General features: G+C 41.9%; 1 protein-coding gene across 2 annotated transcripts in view; it reads right to left on the bottom strand.

Annotated features, from left to right (window-relative positions):
- The window catches only part of LOC310836607 (connector enhancer of kinase suppressor of ras 2-like), a 310,451-nt gene that overhangs the window by 241,688 nt on the left and 50,310 nt on the right, over positions 1–18,453 (bottom strand). The window contains exon 1 of one of the 2 annotated variants that reach the window (XM_083722108.1): positions 61–209. The exons of the other annotated variant lie outside the window; for it this stretch is intronic. Coding sequence (XP_083578234.1) covers positions 61–70 — 10 coding nt within the window. The 5' untranslated portion in view covers positions 71–209. Of the gene's footprint in view, positions 1–60; positions 210–18,453 lie in introns of those variants that run through there. 2 annotated transcript variants of the gene reach the window in all.

Raw genomic sequence — 18,453 nt, 5'->3', positions numbered from 1 at the left:
CTACCCACTCCAACTGGCCCTCCAAAAACTTGGTATTTTACAAAAAAGTAGTAAGCTTACCTGTGGTCATAGTTTTGAACAGCTTTCAGTCCAGCTTTTCAAAAGCTCTAAATGGAGATTCCAAAAGAGCAATAGATCAACCTGAGTCAAAGTTTTCTTCCATCCAAGCTCCTGAGCCTCAGTTTGCTTCTCAAACAAACTTTCCTACTCAGAGGTAGAACTGCTGGGAAAGGGGAAAGATCCCAGCAGAGGGGGCAGATGGGAAATGGAGTTCCTGGCTCAGTGTTCTATTACGTTCTCTTGTTCTTTGATACAGAGAGGGGGGAACTTCCTGTGATTTCAGTGCTGGTACCCAGCTCTCAGCTTTGTGGCAGCAAGGCTCAACCCACATAAAGTCCTTGTGTAAGGGAGCAGATAGATTGCTGTTGTTAAAATTTCTATACCGGCCTTCATCCAAGGATCACAGGGCAGTTTACAATATAAAAACACACAAATGCATAGCATAGTAACTAAAAAAACAATAACTCCACGCCCCGCCCCCGCAAACACAGTTTAAAAGGCCATAGATTGTTTAATTAAGCAAAGGCCTGGGAGAAGAGAAATGTTTTTGCCTGGCATCTAATAAGAAAGGGTACATATGTTAACTATTCTTTCCTGTAAGCTCTTTTTAAAAATAAGAAAATTAATGCAGAGCATTTTAGTAATATCACTTTGCGCAGTATAAAAGCTTATAATTAAAATATCAAAACAGCAATTGTTTTCACTGCAAGTGTACTGAAAGTCATTAGTATGATGTGACTTGTGTAATGTGCACACACTGTCAACCACAGAATTCATTCTAAATCATTCCCTGGACAGATTCTAATTAACTTCCCGAAAGAAAAAGAGAGAGAGAAAAGATTCCTGTTATAGTTAGAATGAAATTATGTAAAAACTTTCCTGGTAGGAAATTCTCTCAAACAATGTTGAGAGCTCTCCTGATTTGTCATGAATGAAACACAATTACTCATTTCAAAATGGGAGCTTGGCTTTTATAGCTCTGTACAGAAGAGTGGAAAGCTAAAGAAACAGGTAATTAGTGAGAAAACAGAGTACTAAATTGTATTATGATTGAAATGTTTAGAATTCACTCGTAAGCAGCTCACCGGCAGAAAGATCATCTCACCGCATTGGTAAAATAAATGAGATATCAGCGAGATAGTTACTGTCCAAGCATTCTTGATGCCCAAGTTCATTAGCATTTTCCCCTTGATCACATTATTAACAAAGTCTGGAAATGTATTAAGTCATATTCAGAACATAATCATAAAGAACCTCCAAAAAGCCAAAAGTGTTGTGGCTATTCATCTTCACATCAAAGTCCATTTCAAGCAGATTCACTGTAAATGCACAAACTGCAAAAATAAGATAAGAGTATAAGAAGAGCTCGTGGATGAGGCCAAAGGACCATCTAGTCCAGCATCATCAGCTCACTGTGGCTAACATTGTTTTGTTGTTATTATTTATAGTGACTTTTCAGTTGCTTGTTCCCCAAAGGTGTCCAAGTTACTTACAACCATGTTAAAAACACAAATACATATTTTATCATAAAGCAGAACAAGAACAAAAACAAATCATGCAGGACCTGAGTGCAATTGCACCCTCCTGATTTGTGATTTCTAGCAACTAGTTTCAGAGGCTTACTACCTCTTTGTGCAGGTGGAACACAGCCATTGAGGCTAGTAGCCACTGAGAGTCTCAGCATCCATGAATTTGTTTAATTCTTCCCCAAAGCCATCTAGTATATAGATGTATTAAGCTTCTTCCAAGTGCCAAGGCTTCTTGCGAAGAACTTTAGTTAGCTGGAGTGCTAAGTGTGGTTCTTGGGAGTAGTCTAGGGTGATGGAAAGGTTGTTAAAACACATGGGAATATAACTACAGACTTAAAAGTGGCACTGTATCCAAACAGCTTTGACTGGAGCCATGTTGATATCTTGTAGTCGATATGTGGGTGAGCGGTGGTGGTGGGGTTTGGGGAGCAGGATTGCAGATATCCCACAGTGTTCATGGAAAGGTCTAAAATGAACCTCTGTATGCCCAGTTGTGTTCTCCATATGATCAGGAAACCTGCTTTTCCTGGTCTCCTGATATTTTCGCTTGGCCTAGAAGCAGTTGAGTAATTTGGATATGCAGAGTCTTAAGGAGAAACTGAGGTCAAGTTTGGTGAGGTAGTCCAAGAATAGGCATGGTCCAATAGTAGAGTTGAGTGCTAAACTTAACCCAGCTCTGGTGCCCTGGAAGCCTCTGACTTCATGATCGGATCTCTGCTGGATCCAGGGGTCAATATACCCTGATCAACACATGGAGACTGGTGGGGTGTTGGGACAAGAAGAAGCATGCCTGCTCCCCACACCTCTGCACATGAGTGTGCATTCATTTGGTGTTTGAAGAGTGTGCTTCCATAAGGGTGGACAGATCCATCATTGTTGGATTTCGGTGACATTTGCTGGTGGCTCACATCTCCATGACTAATTGCAATTATTATGTGTTTCTATCAGCAGACATAATCTATTGCAGCAAAATGTACTGGTTCCTATAGCCCCTAGCAATTACTTTCAGACATATTTAATTAAAAATAGTACCACAGGATTTTTTATTCTTCTTTTTAAAGACCACTGGATAAACGCCTCATTGTTTTAGGCATGCTTCAGTCTTTACCATAAATGATGTACATACAATTACACAGCAACAGTTCATTAATTAAAACCATAATTAAAAGCACACTGCAAGAGTGTAACTTTGATTAAAATTAGCACTGCCTCTGTAATTTTATTACAGAAACATGTATCTAGAGTGACACTTGATATGTGAAATGCAAGACCAACTTTCTGAGTTTTGTGTCACTTGAGTAAACAGAAAGTATTTTACCTGATTTGTAAATGAGTCATTCAGAAAAAAGAGGCCTGCTTTGTGTTGGCATTGTTAAATTGTTTGGTTTGTGTATGATGCGAAAATGAATGTTATTTCTATGCTTTGACACTAAAATTTCCAATAATCCAAATATGAATTAAGAAGCCTATTCCACAGCTTATAAATACAGTATACACAGAGGGCTCACCCCATGCTTTCTAGGCAGAGGTCCTCACATTAAAGTGCCAGATAGAAGCCCCCCCCCTTTTTTTTCTTTGATCCCAGCGCTTTCCCTGCAAAAACCCGCTAATGTGGAACAAACAGCAATTCAGATTTTCTGTGGAATTGTTTTCAGCAGTAAAGAGCAAGTTGTTGTGGCAAAAAGCATCAGGGCAAAAAACCCCCACAAAACAAAAATGCACTCAGACACAGTAGTCTGTAGTACAGTAAAGAAGAAGAAGAAGAAGAAGAAGAAGAAGAAGAAGAAGAAGAAGAAGGAAGAAGAAGAAGAAGAAGAAGAAGAAGAAGAAGAAGAAGGCAAAACAAAATTCATTTGGTCATTAAGTGCAATGAAGCTAGGCTTCCGCAAGTTTAAAGTTTGTAATAAAGTTCTCTTATCAGACTAAATTTTATCTGCATTAAAGGTATATAAAATGCTCCATTGTCTTCTTCTGTACCTCTTAATGACATATTAAAATACAGATATAATGCTTTTCCTAAAAGGGAACACATAACCAAGCTCAAGCAAAATGCTTAAAAATCCCACAGGAAGCAGCAGCAAGGCCTTTGCGCGAGATCAGGTTGAATGCAAGCTCTTTCTAAGAGCTTAGGTAGAAATGAGGCTTGCAATTTTACTTCAGCCTACTGCCTGGGGCTCTGCACTAGGACCACAGTAACAAAATACATCCAAACCCAAATTAAACATGCAATTGGGAGGGGGGAGATGCTCTCAGAGCTGCTTGCATGTCTTCTTCGCCCTCCTCTCCACTACTCCCTTTGACAGCTGTAGATCACTCTGGGTGGACCTGATCTAAACTGGGGATCTTTATGTAACAAAAATGGCACCATTTACACAGAAGGAGGAGATATTATCAGGCTTGGGAGGACTACATGGTTTGCAGCAGTATCCCCCCCCCCCAAAAAAATAAAACACCCCAAAGGGTTTACCTCCCCAAACAGGTGACTGAGGAGTGAACATAGTTGTGGTTGCAGAATGTTGATATTCATAGAATCATAGAATTGGAATAGCCACAAGCTCATCTTGTCGAACTCCCTGCAATGCAGAAATTGTTTGTCCAACATGGGGCTTGAACTTGAGATTAAGAGTCTCATGCCCTGCTGACTGAACTATCCCCAGGATAGTCTGAGTATGTGAGTATTGGATGGGTAGAAAACAAAAGAGAAAACTGGGGGGATGGGGGTGGAATGGAGCTTGCTAGAAAAGGACTGGAACTTTGAATAGGAGCCTTCCTCACTTCAGTGTTTTGTTACAGGTCCCACTTGTTCCCCTGAACACATTGTACAACCCACTGGTCCCTTTCCTTGCCATCTAGTCCATCCTTTGCAATTGCTAGTATTGTAAGGCCCAGTTCACATGCTGAGCAGGCTCCAAATGAGAGCATGAATGAGAGGCTAGGACCACTGGGATCACCTGTGTGGAGGCACTTACTACATTAAATGGCACTTCCATGCTGAACATACATACAGTGACCACAATTACTCTGAATGGCAAACCTTCTCACTCTCTTTTGCAGCCACCCCTGAAAGAAACATTGAGATAGCAGCAAATGTTTTCCACAAACCATACCACTTCCCATTTCAGCTCCACCTAAGTTTGCTGACCCAAACCTGAAACAGGAAGATGCCAAAACCTCAATGAGATCTCTTGAAATCTCACCAGAAGTCACTGCATTGCAACCCTGGTGACGGGTGCAGGAGGGGTGCCCAGGAGGTCACCACCCCACCACACAAGATTCTAGTGCGCAAAGCTTCAGCCCATTAATGGGTGAGCCAGCCCTGAGTCCAAAACACATGAAGACTGCTCCTTCCTGCTTCAAGAATCCAAACTAAATGCAGCATTCCTTGAAGGAGTTCTCTGGAATTCCAACTCAAGGCCATTTTCTTGGAGCAACAGTGGTGCAAGAGCCCCCATGTGCATCAAGGACTTGGCGCAAGTACTTAACACATGTGCAGCTGCCCCCCCCCCCAAAAAAAAAGAAGAAAAAGAAGAAAAGAAAACCTTCATCGGCAATTCATCTGAAAAACATTGGCTCAGCAGATTTGAATGCTCACTCCTGTTGTATTATTAATGGTAGCTGCTTCAAGTGTTCTTTTCCTCACATCTCTCTGGGGAAGTGGGGAAGCAAAATAACAGATTGTTAAGAGGATGAAACCAAATTAAAAAATAAAGCACATGGAAATGATTTGCTCTTGGTATGGATTCGGGAACTTAAGACAGCACACAGCAGAGCACAGCAGTAGCACTGCGCTGAGTGTAAACCAGGGCAAAATTATGCCTACAACCAAATCTATTGACAGCATATTTAAGTCTCTGAACTTTTTAGCACAGATGGGCTGGATTGGCTGGGGCACTTGCATTTATGTGTGAGGGCGGGGAGATTTGTAGATATGTGGCCTCTGGTGTTTGACAGATGAAAATGGCCACATTTTCTTTTTCTAAAACAAAACATTTTCTCTTAAGGTCTTTATAAAAGGGGAAACTATTGCACTAATATCTAACATACACGCCCATATTCCTTAAATATGAAGCATTGTATTATTAATGATCCCTCTTAAAAAGGTGGATGGTTTCGTTAACAGCTGTGATGCACCCAGATAGAAAGCATTTCTGTAGTAGACCAAAGGGATGGCTGTAAGTAAATGTTTACTACATTTGCCTAATTCTAGCAATTAAGCAAAGGGGCCTATCTTACTGATAATACTGGATGCTCTCTTTGACTCAGAAGAAGCTTGTCAAATGCCATAAAAGCTGCAAACTGATGTTGGCATCAATGCAGTGTCGCTCAATGCGACTATTCATCCTTCCTTCGATAGCTGGGATGAAGCGGTAATAAGTGAAATAAGCATCAAACCTGACAGATGAATTTTTTGTATTGCCTTAGATTTAATTGGTTGTCTGTTGGGCCAGTTCACACATTCAGTTACGAGTCATGAAGAGTTCATTAATCAAATACGTGGGTCAATTGTCCCACAAAGGCACAACCTTGTCATCCTTTCCCATGGGGATGACTTTACAACAGGCTTAAATAGAACTGGCAAGGAGATTCTCAAATCATTCGCCCCAGGCATAGAAGCCCTACTCTCTGACATCTTCACTAGTGGCCGAAAGAGTGATCATGAGAGGCAGCTGCTGCTGTTGATTATTTTAATTGCCTCAGTTTCACCCACCTCTATTCTCCTCTTCCTCTCCATTTCTTGCCTCATTATTCTCCCTTGCAGCTGCACCATTTGTTGACATCTCTCCACCCTTTCTCTCCATCTTCCTTCCCTAGGTGGAACGGCCATAGCTCAGATATAGAGCATCTGCCTTGCAAACAGAAAATCCTAGGTTCAACCCCTGGCATCTCCAGGTAGGGTTGGGAGAGACCCATGCCTGAAATCCTGGAGAGCTGATGCCAGTAAGTATGGACAATACTGAGTTGGGTGGACCAATGGTTTGATTCAGTATAAGGAAGCTGCCTATATTCCCTTGTCTCTCCCCTACCCACTTCATCCATTAAGTCTTCCCTTTTAACTGGGCCCACCTACTCTCCTCTTCCAGACAAGACATCCAATTGCTTTTGCCTTCTTCCGGGTCAACGTGCACCTCCCTTTCAGTGTTAGTCCTGCAGTCATTCATACTGATGCTGATGTAAACTGTACAGATGCCCTCAATCAACACTTAATTGGCCATTAAGGAGGCTGCAGCCTCCAACCCCCAATTTCAGATGACAGTAGGGTGTTCACACACCACATTCAACAAGTGTACAATTTGTGTACATAAGACCTGAGTTGCACAAATTAACAGGTGTACACTCTTTCACACCAAGACTTGCACGTGTTATATTCTGTTGGAAGCAACTCAGAGTGGCCGGGGCAACCCAGTCAGATGGGTGGGGCACAAGTAATTGTTGTTGTTGTTGACAACTTAAACCCATGTTCAGTTTAGCATGTGAACAAGCCTAGAGGTACTTGCATTGCAGCACCACATCTTACACTGCAGCTCTGTGCTGACTTCTTTTTCACCAGTGACTTATATAAACTTCTCAAGTTGTTGAACTGCAATTATGCAGTTCAGTTGGGGGAGTAACACAAATGAACCTATGCTGCAGTTGGATTTATGGTGCTCTGAATCACAAAGTTATATTGACCTTATGAGTCGGAAATCCAATGTTTGGCCATGGATGACGACAGGCTTGAAAGATAGCTTTTTGCCAATGTTCACAGAACAAAAGGACTCTCTCTCCCCACCCACCTTTGATTGTCTGAGCCAGATGTATAACTTTGACCCAGTTCCATTTACTCTTGGCCTCAGGCTCAGGGTAGACAATCTCCCCTATTGATTAACCCCCTCAAATATTGTTAAATCTTATATTCCCTTTTTTCCAAATCACCCAGAAAGATAAAAGTGTACTCTTTGATTCTCCTAGTATCCTTAATGTGTATAACTAATTCAGTTAGGTAGCATTGGTCCCTAGAGCAAGTTGCCTATATTGGCTTTAACCAAATCTGCCTGTTTCAATTGGACCTTAGATACCAAGGCAAACAAGATTAGTATTGGCTAAATGGCGATATGACTTGTAATGTCAACAACCTCAGATTGCTAGCAGTTTTGTGCTCTATCTCTTGTGCGCTCTCTCTCTCTCTCTCTCTCTCTCTCTCTCTCTCTCTCTCGGGCCCCTGGGCTACTAGGCTGTATGTAAAATAGGGCTCTGTTTGCTAAAGTCCGCCCCCCCCACTGTGCTTCTTACTTCAAGCCACCCCTAGTTCAAATCACCACTGATTCGGGCAAATATTTCCTCCTTGGGGGCAAAACCCAACTTTCTGTCTTGACTTTAGACCAAGAGTTGCCAGTGGTACTCAGAACTCTCTAGGTGCTTTTGGGCTACAGTTTTCATTCATCCTTAATGATTGACCAGGGGCTGATGGGAGCTGAAGCCCAACTACATCTGAGGGGCACCATGTTGGCAACCCTTGCACTATACAAGCTATGCTGTTTGGAAATATGCCCATAGAACTTTTAAATGAATAACTTGCATCCTAGTGGGAGATCAACATAACCGTTGACAAAAGGCGTGGAACTGGCAGACCTCCATTTAGCCCCTGGCAGCACAAAAAATGGACAGGGATTATGTAGCCCACAATATCTGGACAGTCACATGATCCCCACTGCTAATCTATCTATATCTATCTATCTATCTATCTATCTATCTATCTATCTATCTATCTATCTAATCTATCATCTATCAATCTATCTATCTATCATCTATCTATCTATCATCTATCTATATCTATCTATCATCTATCTATCATCTATCTATCTATCTATCTATCATCTATCTATCTATCTATCTATCTATCTATCTATCTATCTATCATCATCATCTATCATCTATCTATATCTATCTATCTATCTATCTATCTATCTATCATCTATCTATCTATCTATCTATCTATCTATCTATCTATCTATCATCTATCTATCTATCTATCATCATCATCATCATCATCATCTATCTAATCTATCTGCATGTGCACAGTGTACACATACTCAGTATACTCCTTTTTGAGGGAAGGGTGAATTTTAGCTGATGCAGCTGCTTGACGGTGCTGTGTGCCAATACCATGGTTAAACTCTTTGCAGAAAGCCCTAGGGTTTGGGGCTGGATATTTGATGCTGGCCACTTACTGCCTCACATAGACCAGCAGCGGGGAGCACCTGAATAGGTACATAAGGAAGGGACACAGCACAGTATTAGAGCATCTGATTTGAGTACAGAAGGGCTCAGGTTCAAACTCCAGCATCTCCCAGTAAGGGAGGGTCACTGCCAGCCGTTGTAGACAATAATGACCTAGAAGGACCAGCTGCCTGACATGGTAATAAGGCAATTTCATATATGGTCCTCCATGCTGGCTGGTGCTGATGAGAGTTGGGGAGGCTCACAGGTTCTTCTCCCCTGCACTAGATCAGAGGAAATTGTAAATGACCTCCCTCCTTATGAGAGGCCCCATCAGTTTGGGCATTCCACTGGCTCCTGCAAGCATTCCAATGAACAGAAATTGTGAGTTTATTAACTGTTTTAATTGCCATGCTTTTAATTGTTTTATTGTCTTTCTAAATTCAGGATTTAAAAAATGTTATTGTGTATTTTAATTATTGACTTTATAGTTGTGAACTGCTTAGGATATAGATGGTATATATATTAATTTCATCATTATTATCAACCTGTTGCAAAATAAGCACTGCTGGTAGTGGTGGACTTTTGATTGCTAGAACGACTGTCTCATGCTTCATCTGGGCATTTTGTATTTTTCCTAGCATACGGAGGATTCCATACAGCCCCTATATGTGTTGGCTAAGTTTGCAATGCACCTTGCTCAGTAATTAAACACCACAAGGTTATCTAATAGGACAGCTTGTAGCTGAAGACCTGTATATTTTTATATTTAGTGGAAATGTAATTATTCCATTTGACAAGTTAATGAAACTTGTTGACTCACATTAAGAGTGTTATTTTTCAGGATATTCATTCTGCATCCAGTCATCTGGTGACATTCATTTATAGTGACTCAAATAAACCTTTCCAAATATAGTTTTAATAAGGTTCGGGTAGCAGAGGATGTCAGCAGAAAGGTAGTGGTATTATAATTGCCTCAAAACTATAGCAGCAGCAACCCAAAGCGTTTTATTAGTTCATTACATTATTAAAAAGTTTGCCCTTCTGCGTGACAGTTAATAAAGAAAGCTGGTACAGAAGAACAAAGCTGCACCAGATACTGTCCCTGTTTGTTTTAACAAGCATTTGCACTGCATTCGATTTTTCAGTTTTAGGGCACAATCCATTGGTGCCTGGGAGGGTATGCCAGGACCATAGGATCTGGTGAGTCTCTGTCTCCATAAGTGAAGATGAGGCACACCCTTAGAAGCCTTCTTCCAGCTGACATAGGAGGACTTCCACCATGGGCCATGTATCTGTGCTCTGATAGCAGAGAACACGAAAATGCAGCGTTTCCTGGACTGAACAGGTCAGACTTGGGATCTGCTGGATCCAAACCCCATCCATTCCCCAGACACACATAAGAACATTGGAAGAGCCTAATGGATCAGTCCAATGGCTCGTCTATCCAGCATCCTGTTCTCCCTGGTGCCTGTGGAAGTCCTCAAGCAGGAAACCCAAGGAAACCCAAGCATAAAAGCACCCTCCCCTCCTTTGGCTTCCAGCAACTAGTTCTCAGAAGGCTCGTGTCCCCGATTATGGAGGCAGCGCATAGCCAAGGTACTTGGCCCTGACAACTGCAGTGAACAAATATTTGCAAACACAGGTTAATAATGGTGCCACATTTGCCCATGACAGTTGGAGGGCCAGGCTGGGGCCACAGGCCTCCATATCTACATCTGGAAGTGAGAGTAGCTTCTCCAGTCTAAGAACCCTGAGGTCAGTTGTGGAATCTGGAAGTTATCGGCTTGATAGGGGAAGGAACCTGTGGACAGGTGTAGTCAGCACATAATCATTGTGATACGATTATAACATGGTAATATGATTAAACAACATTGTGATGTGTTTGTAATATAATAAGGTTTTGATTTGCATTTTGATTTTTTTTAATAACGTTGTGATATGATTATAACGTTGCTTTCATCTGCTTGTTATATTGCATTTGAATGTATCTGTGAACCACCCTGGGAACATTATATGCTGAAGGTTGGCAAGCACATGCAAAAGAAGAAGACATTTCAGGGTAGGGTGGCCATTTCGGAAAAATGTGTCACGCCAAAAAGACAAAAAGGGACACCAATTTTCATGTGCTAATTCATAAGCATAAAGGCACATTTAGAAATAATTGCTATAATTTAAATAGAAGCACAATTGTCATAGGGAATAATGTGAGCAGATAATTGCTGTCCCTGCTCAGTCTGCTGGCCAGGTGCTAAATGTTGGCTACGATTGTCTGTCGGTTGACCTCCCTGCCTTTTGTCCTACCAGTCTAAATGGTCATCCGGTACCTGCTGCCTTGTGGACTTCTTTCCAGCTGTCCTATTCAAGCTCAATTTCTCCATCAAGCCCAGCACCATCTACTCTGACTGGAAGTGGCAGCTCCCAAGTTACCAGGTAGATGAGCACATTCCCCAACACCCTGCTATGTGGTGCTTTTAACTGGGGATTGAACCTGGAGCCAGAATGTCTGAATCAGTGCTTTCTTTCTATAAAAAATAAATAAATGTTTAAGGTACTCTCATTTTGGCTCAAGAAAATCACCATCTTATAGTTCAAATCAGGGAAAATAAATACAGTAAATGGACAAAAGTACAACTATTCAAAAAATGTTTAGGGGTATGCGTATCCCTGTGGGGGATGCAGGGGGGCCGGCCGCACCGGGCGCAACATCTAGGGGTTAGGATTAGGGGGCGCAAGAAAAAAGCACTGGTCTGAATGTAGCCATTACTGTTGCTGGGAGGTGATACAACAGAAGAAAACTGGGACAAAAAATAAACCAGATCATTTGTGGTATATGAAGTGATGGGTCTCAGCAGGAAGTTACGGGATGTGCTCTGATTGGAAATAAAGCAGTGCGACCACCAGAAAACTTTTGCAGGCACAGAAAGTATTGAAAGCAGGATTGGATGGGACTGCCCTGATAACATCATGAGCACAAATACAGTGGTACCTCAGTTTTCGAATGTCTCCGTTGATGAACATTTCGGTTTTCAAACGCTGTAAACCCGGAAGTAAATGGTTCTGTTTTCAAACTCGCCTTGGAAGTCGAACATGCCATGCAGCTTCCGTACTGAGTTTTCCATATGGAGGCTTCTGTACGGAATTTTCAGTTTGCGAACATTTTGGAACACGAACGGTCTTCCTGAATGGATTACGTTCTCCAACTGAGGTACCACTGTACTCATAAATGTACACTAAAAAGGATGTGTGGCCCAAAGTCATGCAGCCTTTGACTCAAGAACCTACTTCTCATGCACTGCTGTAACAAAGCCTAAAGCAGTGGTTCTCAGAGCTGCCTCCCCCCCAAGACCAAATTGCAGATGATCTTGATGGGCCACTTAATGATTTTTCTGTCTACCATAGCAACTTTGGTGTGCTGTGCTAAATACTGTGTGATTTATCATCACTATTTTGCCAACCAATCAAGTCTTCATTCACAGGGAGAAGATACATGGGCATACTTTCATATGTTTGTAAAACCCTCTTCACAAGCCAGCTGAACACACAGAAATAGCTACATACAATGGCAGCAGGATGCAAGGCTAGACACATGTTCCTGATACTCCCAACGTATTCTTTCAATATGTGAAGGGGCATCTGAATGGGGTGTGTGTGTCTTTCTCAGCTTAATTTTGAGGATAATACGGGATGGGAATCCCATGTACACATTCCTTGGAAAAAGTCTAGGAAGAAAATGTTAAAAGAAAGAAGGATGGAAGAATTACCTTTTAATCTGCAAAAACAGAGGGATTCTGTTCAGCAGTTTAAAGTCTGTATTTTGCTGAAAGGATCTGCTCTTAGACGTGTGCATGCGAGCGCACACACACAAACTGAATGTATTAAAGGTACACACACACACAAACTGAATGTATTAAAGGTACAAGAAGCATGCATGTTGCATAAAAGTTTCCCAGTGGGCAGTGGCGTAGCGTGGGGGGTGCAGGGGGGGCCGGCCGCACCGGGCGCAACATCTAGGGGTTAGGGTTAGGGGGCGCAAATCCACGGGTTAGGGGGTGCAAATTACTTGCCTTGCCCCGGGTGCTGACAACCCACGCTATGCCACTGCCAGTGGGTGATGAATAGGCTGCAGTGGAAAGAGGTCACTTAGGTTTAGGAGATGGTGTCCTCTGTCCAGAGCAAAAAAAGAGAATGCTGCCATTTCACCTGCACTGTCAACAAAAGAAAGCCAAACCAGCAATCATTTCAGTTCAAAATCTGTCATTTTACTACTACAGTGATTAAATCTGTGGTTCTTGGCTATTACTGTAAGTCAGTTTTATTGTGCCTTGTCTTCTCGCTCACCATAAATATGAATGACATCAAAAGGAGTTGCTGCTTGAGTGCCCACCCAAAAAAACAGAAGGTCTCCATCTACACCATACATTTAAAGCATCACCAAACTACTTTAGTCATGGCTTCCCCAAAAAGAATCTTGGGGACTGTAGTTTGTTAAGAGTGCTGAGAATTGTTAGGAGACCCCTATCCCCCTCCGTAGAGCTACAGTTCCCAGAGTATTTTAACAATGAATCTCTCCTTCCAGGAAGCTCTAAGAGGAGAATAAGGGCCTCTTAACAGCTCTCAGCAATCTTAACAAACTACAGTTCCCAGGATTCACTGGGGAAAGGCATGGCTGTGTGGTATGATACTCTTTTAAATGCATAGTGCAGGTGGGGCCTTGGAAGTTTATTGAACCAGGAAAGTTGGAGAAGTTAGTTAATATGTTAAGCCATCAGCATAGAGGGATAAATGATTTGTTCACAAAACGTTAGATCCTGTTGGTAGTTTGGAGTTTGTTTGTTTGTTTTCACTTGGTTTAGGAAATAATTCTAAATCTCAACACCTGACAAAGGTGATTGGATGAAAAAGGTAAAAAGGAGGGTTTTTTGTTTGTTTGTTTTTTGGTAACTGCTTGAGTCTGCAGGCTTTAGGCCTGCTCTCAGGAATGCTTTACTATAATTACTTGGTCATATACATGCACTACGAAAGCCTATTTTTCTTTATTCTCTCTCACTCTGTTTTTTTAATTGAACATATTGCCGAGCCTAGAGCTATGATAGCAATCTGCCATGTGGCTGATTGAACTGTTTCGACAACTTTGGGCTTCATTTGTTGCACTGCCCAGAGAGCATTTTGACCAGGCCATAGTGACCTTTAGGCACAGACATGCATTACTTGTACTCATGTTGTCAAATACAGTAGGGCCACACCATTAATTATATCCCAAGGTTATGTGGCTTCCCTCAACATCCATGCACAAGGTGTTGATTTCTACAGGAGGGAGATCTATGAGTATAGGCTTCTCCAATACCCAGAATTCTGATTGCACAGGTTTTCATGTCCTACAGGAAGCTTACATACATAGAGATTTCTCTTTGTGTAGGCTTTCTGCTGGTAGATGTGGATGTTGTGAGCAGAGGAAGCTGTGTGACTGCCTAAGTCCACTGCAAAGTTTGTCACCCCCAGTAGGCAATGTCTCAAGCAAGAAGACATTAGGTAAAGCAGTTATCTGAAGCAGGGCGATTCAGCACCATGGACAGTGCTGCAGATTTTGGTCCAGAAAGCCTTGGAATGAGTTCAGGACCATGGCTAGAACCTCTTGAGCAAGAAACAGTTTGTGCAGCAGCCTGCAGCAATTATAGACTGACCAAGATGCCCCATCTGAAGTTACACTTCATAACACAGTATCTGACTGATGTAAAGGGCTTGTCCCATAGTTGCTAGCTCCCTCCCAGGTTGTTCCCTGAGTTTGGAAGGCCAGGAGGCAGAAGCAACTCTTCCTTTGAGCTGCTGCTGCTCCTACTGCTGTTATTGAAGTCTCTGAAGGTTCTCAGTCCAGGGCTATGGTTTTGTGGGTGAGCAATCTTTCACGTTAGTAACACTGTGATGGAGCTTCCCATCAGACCCAGTCAGTGGGCAGTGGTCGGGGATGAGGGACTTGTAGTCCAAAATATCTAGAGAGTAGCAGATTGAGAAATGCTAAACCAGGCAGAAGTCTTTTACATCATTTGCTATCTTAGATCTTTTAGAGTGGTATGAACCTGGGAAATTTGTGCTCTGTCAGCAAGTTATATCTCTTCCTCTGTAGCTCTACAAAACATAAGGGTCTCCATAGTGTGTTTTAAAGGTATGTGTACTTTTTTGATGATTAATTGGCACTGTGGTCCATGTACACAGTTGTCCCATCTTCAATGACTTTGCTAACCATTTAGGAGCATCAGAAGCTGCCTTATACTGAGTCACAGCAAGGGTCCATGTAGCTAAGTATTGACTACATTGTTTGGCAGTGGCTTTCCAAGGTTTTAAGCTCAGGTCTTTCCCAGTCCTAACTGGGGATGCCAGGGATTGAACCTGGGAGCTCCTTAATGTAGTGCAGTTCCTCTACCACTGACCTACAGTCCTTCCATGAACAGCACTAGGAAAGAGCTAGTTGTTTTCCCAGTTCTGATCATGGGCTTCCCAGGGGAACCTGGTGGGCTGCTGTGGCAAACAGAATACTTGACCATGTGGGCCTTTGGTCTGATCCAGCAGGGCTCTTAAGTGTTACATCCCATTTCCTGTTTGTTTGTTTGTTTGTTTGTTTGTTATATTTCTATATCACCATTCAAGGATCTCAGGGCAGTTTGCAATATAAAAAACATAAGAATACATAACCTAGCAACAAACAAAAACAATAGACCCCAATCACAGCTTAAAGGCCATTTTGTTTTCTTTACAGAGTGGATTTTTAAATTTGTATTGAAGAGAATGATTGTCACATTGCAGAATCAGGTTTTGTACCTCACTGAGGATTTGGCCTCAGTAAATGAGTGCCTCCTTTGCAAGAAAGGCTGCTATATGCTGGGAAAAGCATGTAGGCACTATTGCTGCAAACTGCCCTGGCCTGGGTTTTTGAAAACATGTGAAATGCGCCTTTATGTAAGTTTATAATGTGGCTAATTTAAGAATATGCCACTGCAACCACCCAAAGAAGGACCAGGCCACGTCCTGGTTTTTCTTTTAGAGAGGGGTGTTCGGTCCATCGCTGTCACTGTCTGACACCAGCCCTGTCTATCTACTGTCTGGGGATTGAGATTTCACAAAGCATTCATCTGTTTTCTAGCTTGTCTAAATAAAAAAAAAGAGGAAGCACAGGAGGAGAGGGAAGCTCCAAGCATATGTTTGATGGGGGAAAGAGAATTCTGTAGCACGGAGGGCAAGAATTTTGTCCACTATCACTGACCTCAGTGAAGGACTCTTGGTAAACTTCCAAGGAAGCCCAAGGCACTCCAGACCACCTTTTGAGAAAAGCACTGAGCTAGAGAAAGAAGTCGGTAAGACACTAGGGTGAATTATGAACTGGAGCCAGGATTCAGCATTTCCTACATGATGGGAGTCATTAGTGCAGGAGATTTAATGACCCTTTGTATGGGTCTTGCAATCATGGTGTTCGAAGCTGGCATATGGCTTTCATTGGTAATGACGACAAACCATCTACCGGAGCAGAATTTTGGCATGTCAGCCATTCCTGGATTCTACTCGGCAAGGGTGGAGGCAGTTTTGTAAGAGTCATTAGCATTCTGCCTCTTGCAAAATTAATGTAGAAAACAGCCTTTGGAAAACAAATACTATCCTGCCAACTTCAAATGGGAAATTAGGTCACTAACTCAAGAAGCAACATCATTAGCTGGCTCTGCAAGTAATATTTTTTTGGTCTTTCTGTCAGATTAAACAGTAATGGACCATGAGATTCGGCATCTGCAATCTTCATGACAGAATCCTTACCATTAACTGTCTGCAAAAGACAACTGTTTGAATTCGTTCTTAGGGTAAATAGCTAGGAGATCAGCAGCAGTATGTAAAATCAGGACCATGAAAGAGCTGTGCTGATCATACTTGAAACAAATCAAAGTTAGCATTCAGGGTGGGGTTGGGAGTACTTTATGGTACGATGATTGAGGAATTCAGTTCCTATGGATTCCAATGTCAGCTGACCTGATCCTCATCTCCTGGACATAAGAAAAATAATTATGCTTTAGATTTTGCATTTTTCTGAACTTTGCAATTCAGTTCTCAGCTTTTTAAAAACATACCAAAGTGCATTTTGAAATGCGTATTTTAAAAATGTATTGAATTCCTTATTTAGCAGTGAGAACTAAACTACTCTCACTTGCTACACCAGCCATCCTCAGCTTGGCACCTCCAGATGTTTTGGATTTCAACTTCAATCATTTCTGACAGTTGACTATGCTACCAGCATGACAGACTCCCTGCCCCTGGTGTATAGGTAACACACCAAACATAGCCACAGCCTTCTGAATTTTGCAGCACCATTCTCCAGCCAAGTAATGTGTACAAAAATGCAAGTAACTAGAGCAAAGCATGCATAAAAATGCATATATTAGTTAAAATACAAAATGCACTACATCAGAGAAAATTAATTTGCAAAGTTGTGTATGTTAGGCAAAATGGCATATGAACAGGAGAAATTCCCCCTAAACTGATGTTGAATTTTTATGAGGACTTAAAAAATAAATTACAAACTGATGTGGAGAATTTAATTTAAGATTGGGGGGGGGGGAATGAGAAAGTGAGGAAAACCAAAATGGACATATTTACTCATCCATAACTGCATGAGATGGACTTTTGGTCTGATCCAGCAAAGTCTGCCATTATGATTTAATTATCTCAGTTCAGTTTCACCACAATAGATGTGAGGTTTCAGGGGCTGTAGGATGCAGAAAAGGAAAGGGAACAATGATTTCAGTTGCTGCAATTTTATGCACTCTTACTTGATCAAAGGGGCTTACTTGAGGGTAAACATGCTTAGCATTGGGCTGTGAAACTATTTATTTTTAATTAACTCTTCGTGAATCATTTTATCTTTACTGTGCTGACCTAAATACTAAACAATTTGCGATGTATGTATGCTGGGGAAAGAAAGAGAAAGAGAGGAGAAGAAGGAACTCTTCCTATTTAGTCTCTGTAATTGGGTCCTTTGTTTGATCTTGCATTTCACTTTCCCCCGTTTCGAGACTCCTTGCAAGGATTAGACAAGCCTCTTCCAGTCTAACTTCAAAACCGACTGACAGCACTAAGACTTGCAAGGCTGTTTGCTTCTCTCAAGCAATGCCACCCATTGATCCATGAATAAATGTTCTGGCTTTAAGGCACATCGTGGCTGCAAAGCTATCCCTTCACATTTCAAAAAGAGAGACATAGAGAACTTCTTGTCTGGTGCCTGCTGTAGTTAGAGGGGGATGTCGGAAAATGAAAGTTATGGTGCATGCATGAGCTTCAGCTTTCTGTCCTACTTGCTCCAGCAGCCAGTTTTTGTTCTTGAAATAAAGGAATATGTGCACATATAAGGCTTGATTTCTGGTTTCACATGTGCACATTTAAGGCTTGATTTCTTTACATTTTGATTCTTGTATACTGGAAGCCTGTCAGCGGAATGTGTGAAAATTTGACTCCACAATAAAGCACAGTTGAGCTTAGCAAGATCGAAGGTGATTTGCAGGTGTTATCTGTGACACTTTAGAGTTGTTGTTGTCTGGTCGTTTAGTCGTGTCCGACTCTTTGTGACCCCATGGACCAGAGCATGCCAGGCAGGTTAGGGTAAGTGATAGAAACTGGCAAAATTTAATATGTG

This window comes from Podarcis gaigeae (assembly GCF_964106915.1).
Source record: "Podarcis gaigeae genome assembly, chromosome: Z".
NCBI classification, from domain to species: Eukaryota; Metazoa; Chordata; class Lepidosauria; order Squamata; family Lacertidae; genus Podarcis; species Podarcis gaigeae.
The sequence above is the reverse complement of the archived record's forward strand: the minus strand, read 5'-3'. Positions and strand labels throughout refer to the sequence as shown.